Genomic DNA, 4,266 nt, shown 5'->3' on the forward strand with positions numbered 1-4,266 from the left:
CTGCACCACTCCAATCTCTGTTCTGTCTCACATCGCTTTCTCTCTCTGATCACATGCTTCCCTCTTATAAGGACCTAGGTAATTATTGGATCTATCCCCTAGATAATCCATTTCAAGACCCTTAACTGAATCACATCTGCAAAATCCCTTTTGTGTGTAAGATAACATATTCACAGGTTCTGGGGATTCTGCTGTGGACATTTTGGGGGACAATGATTCAACATACGACACATACAAAATCCTAGAAATGGGAATTAGTGGAAGGGAAGATCCTTTTAGTGATTAAGTGCAGGTAGAGTAATGCATATGCTTCCATAGGCTCCAAAGGCACCGGAGAACAATGAAAGACAGGTGACAACATTCCTTAGTTTCTGCTACAGTCTGCCATTTTTTATGAACTTGACTTCTGCTCTGCTACTGATGCTGTCTGCTTAGTCTCTTGCCAAGATGCAGGCTAAAGTAGAAGACATTTCTGTATAGGTATCATTTATAGACAATGGTGGAGTGAATGGGGGAAGATCTTTACATAGGAGTGTGACATTATGAGTGGGTGAGAAGGTGAAACATAAAACAAATGTGAAGAGGTCAGCTAACTCTGGATTTGTCAATCTCAGTTTCTAAATGTTGGAAATATTATCATGTCAAAATAAGTTTTAAATATGTTATACAGCCTTATTTGTGAAATATTTGTCATTTTATGTGACATTCTATATTATTTATTTTGTCGGACTTATACTAGTGTGAAAGACTTCAGTGTAAAATAGAGCTTTACAGCTGACTACTTTATTTCTTGTTTTATTTTTTTCTTTCTTTTTTCAAATGTGCTACAAGGAAGCCTGAGATAAAAGGGCTAGAAGTAAGATTGGTACGATAGAGAGATGTAGAAATTAGGCTCCATCAACCTCTGAACTTTTCTATGTATCAAAACAACTCAGTAACTTAACAGAAAATTGGCATCAACTGTCTTTATGTATCTTCTTTCCTATCTTTCCTATTTTAGGACTGAAAATTTCTACACAAAATCTCTAGAGCCAAACAATTTACTTAAAATATGATTCCCTGATCCTGACCTTTTCCACCTGAGAGAAACTCCAGAAAACAACAAAATGTTTTAAATAAAGAGTTGTTTACTTTATCCTTACAGAATGAAAACTGGAAGAAATATGGAGAAAATTCAGAGAATTTCTGAAATGTAGATTACTTAAATGTAGATTTAAATCGGTGTGCATTTTTAAAATGTAGCTGAGAAGCAGAGAACAGCAAGGGAAATCACATTTTCACTCTGAGGACAGTTCCTTTTAAAAACTTTCCATGTATCTTATGCTACCTGAAGCAGCCTGTTCTGTATTTTGTCTGAACTCAACACTGTTACCAAATACATCACTATTTCCAATTCAATGGGACTTCTAAGTATGAATTATAGTTTATATTTTGAAGAACGAAATGCCACTTACGCAGTTTAAATTAAAGTCATAAAATAGTTCCTTCAGCTTTCACCATAAGGAGTGGAGAATGTTTTTTAATATGTACAGTAACTATAGTAGCTAGATAGGTTATTCAAACAAAAAAATTAAGCCTGGACATTCCCTTTGGTGAACATCAACAAAAATAAATGCATTTTTCAACACAGTAATGGAATGAAGTCTCTGTTCAAATGAAAGCAAATGAAGAATAAGCCAAACATATTTTGATAAAAATGTATAGATTTGATACAATTGGGCCTTATAGCTGAAGCAACAGAATGTATAATATATAATCTTAGTTGATTGTGAAGGTACAATCTTGATAAACTGGCTTTCTTTGATACTCCCATTGAGAAGGGGATCTCATAGAAGTCTGGATTGCTTAGCAACCACTGACCAATGGGAACAAGTTCATTTTTAGCCTGGCATAGATCACAAACCTCACTGGGATTGCCATGATTCTTCAGGATGGAACGCACCAAACACATCAGATGAGAAGTTGTCACCAGTGCATGTCTTAGCACACATAGGAGTCTAACATATTTTGGGGAACCAATTTTTTCTCTTAATAGTCCAATGCTTAACCTTTGCTTTTGGCCAACAACATCGAGACAGCCAAACCGTTTTTCATAGCATGGGATCAAACCCATGGTATTTTTTCAGGAGTGTAAAGAGTGGAAAAGTACAGGTTCCTGGCTTCACTTGAATCCTTATTAACCTTTTAATAACCACGCTGCAAAGTCCATAGACACATGAACTCTTGTTAACTACTGAGTGGCAGATGAGAGTTTGCCTATTAACATTAAAATCACTATTCACTGAAGGTATGGTCTATGGATGATGAATGATGGGTGACGGTCAGAATACCTATTATAGATACTTTGAAGAATCAAAATAAACTTATTTTTATATGAATGAGTGTGAAGACACCAGCAGCTGTAGCTAAACAACACACTAATGAGATGTTGTGTTATTTCTGAGCTAGTGGGAAGGAAAAGAGTCAGGAGAGGATGCTGACACACACCATGAATATATATAAAGGCCACAGTCACACCGAACCTTTGCAGCCACCATTGAGTATGCAATCGTCCTTCATGTCTCCTCTGGGCTATTCTGGGTTTTGCGATTCTACACCCTGCAGAACTCAGTATTATGTCCCAGTTACTCCTGTTGCTCTTTGCTCTGGTGATGTAAACCCTGCCTTTGGACTCTGCTTACCCAGTAGCTACCAAGGAAATCTCTGGCTCCTGGATAACTGCCAAGAGTCCTACAGAGAAGCCCCAAGATGTGAATCCTGGAGCTGTGAACCCAAGATCTGCACCACAGGTTGTGACCTGTCGAACTCCTGTGTGCCATGCAACTCCCCAACACTGGGCAAAGTCTGCAGCACCTGTGAAACTAAGAACATCAGCGCCAGAACCAGCTGCAGCCCATGCACTCAGGCCAAGGGGTATGTATTGGATTGCTACCCACATACCCGATGTGCATCTAAAACCTGCCAGACCTTCCGCAGTGGCTCCAACTGCTTTGGAAAACTTAACTGCTTACCCAAGATCCCCCAAACCTTAAGCCACTGCAGACTGGGAAGCTTAGGGTATAGAAGCTTCCAAAATCTTGGCATTAAACCCAGTGCGTTCTCACCATCGTGTTATATTTCCAGCAGGTGCCGACCCCAATACAATTTAACGAGAAATTGCCGATACCTGAATTATGGGTCTATGAGCTGCCGACCACTGGGTTATTTTCCTAGAAACTTCCGATCTCTGAGCTGTATACCCAGTACCTTTCCACCTCTGAGGTATTTATGTAGTGGTAGCAGACCTCTGAATTGCTATTAATCAACTTATAACATCTATAGCATCTGGAAATTTCCCACTGGGCAGATTCTACTAAATAGTCGTCTTCTCTAATTTTCCTCCAAATCTCTTTATGTGTCTTAAGGATTTTATTACAGTAACCTCAAATTTAATTCCACAGCCATTACCACATGAGGCTTTTTGTCTGTTGCTGATGATGCCCTTTACATTAATGATTGATCCTGAAGGTAGTATTATTTTTTCTTAATTGACTATGATGGACAAGCTGAAGAGATTCCACATTGAATGCAACTGTCACCAAGTTTTTTGTTTGTTTGTTCTTACTTTGACTGTGGCTGTTGCTTGTCTGCCAGTGTAGTTATGACCTACCTAGGACTTCTTGATGAAGTGGAGCCTCCTTGGTTTGACTGATGCTGATACCAGAACATTATTTTCAGATGGTTCCGCTTCCTATCAGTAACATCATTGACTGCCTTTCTAATGAGGTTAGAGAGAACATTTCTTTAAACACAGTAAGTTGAGCTACTTTATCCTTGCCCTACTGACTGAATAAAGTAAGAGCAACCAGCAATGGCCAACTAGAACTCAAAAAACAGAAGACTTTCAGAAAATCTTCTCTTCTAAAGAAGCCATAAAAAAAGAATTGACTGTTACTCAGCTTTTGGTTTCATGCCTTGGAGAAAACCTCAAAAATAGCAGAAGCACAAAAACTATTTGTTGAAAGACTAATAAAATCATCTTGTAGACTCTTTATGATTAGAGATAACTCTATGCTCAGGATTCTCCTATTCTCCTCCCCCTACTGAATTACTGCTTTCTGATTCCAGAAATTGTCCAGGTTCATAAAAAATAAACATATTTTAATCTGAAAATAATTCATTATGCTTTATTTAACATTCATTATAGGTTTATCAGTGTCCTGGGTGTAGCATTGTCAAAGTGCTCATTTCCTGCCATTTGTTTTGGAGACTAAATACAAAAATATA

The 4,266-nt window shown here is 38.1% G+C and overlaps 1 protein-coding gene across 1 annotated transcript; it reads left to right on the top strand.

Moving 5' to 3' along the window:
- Positions 1–2,542: 2,542 nt before the first annotated feature.
- On the top strand, positions 2,543–3,301 carry LOC119526351 (keratin-associated protein 24-1). The gene has a single exon (XM_037825390.1). It carries the CDS (start codon positions 2,543–2,545, stop codon positions 3,299–3,301), a length of 759 nt encoding a protein of 252 aa, XP_037681318.1.
- The last annotated feature ends 965 nt before the right edge of the window (positions 3,302–4,266 follow it).

This window comes from Choloepus didactylus, chromosome 1 (genome assembly GCF_015220235.1).
Source record: "Choloepus didactylus isolate mChoDid1 chromosome 1, mChoDid1.pri, whole genome shotgun sequence".
Classification (NCBI taxonomy): Eukaryota; Metazoa; Chordata; class Mammalia; order Pilosa; family Megalonychidae; genus Choloepus; species Choloepus didactylus.

Coding starts and splice junctions, on each gene's coding strand:
- LOC119526351 (XM_037825390.1), top strand. CDS start 2,543: ATGCAATCGTCCTTCATGTCTCCTCTGGGCTATTCTGGGTTTTGCGAT.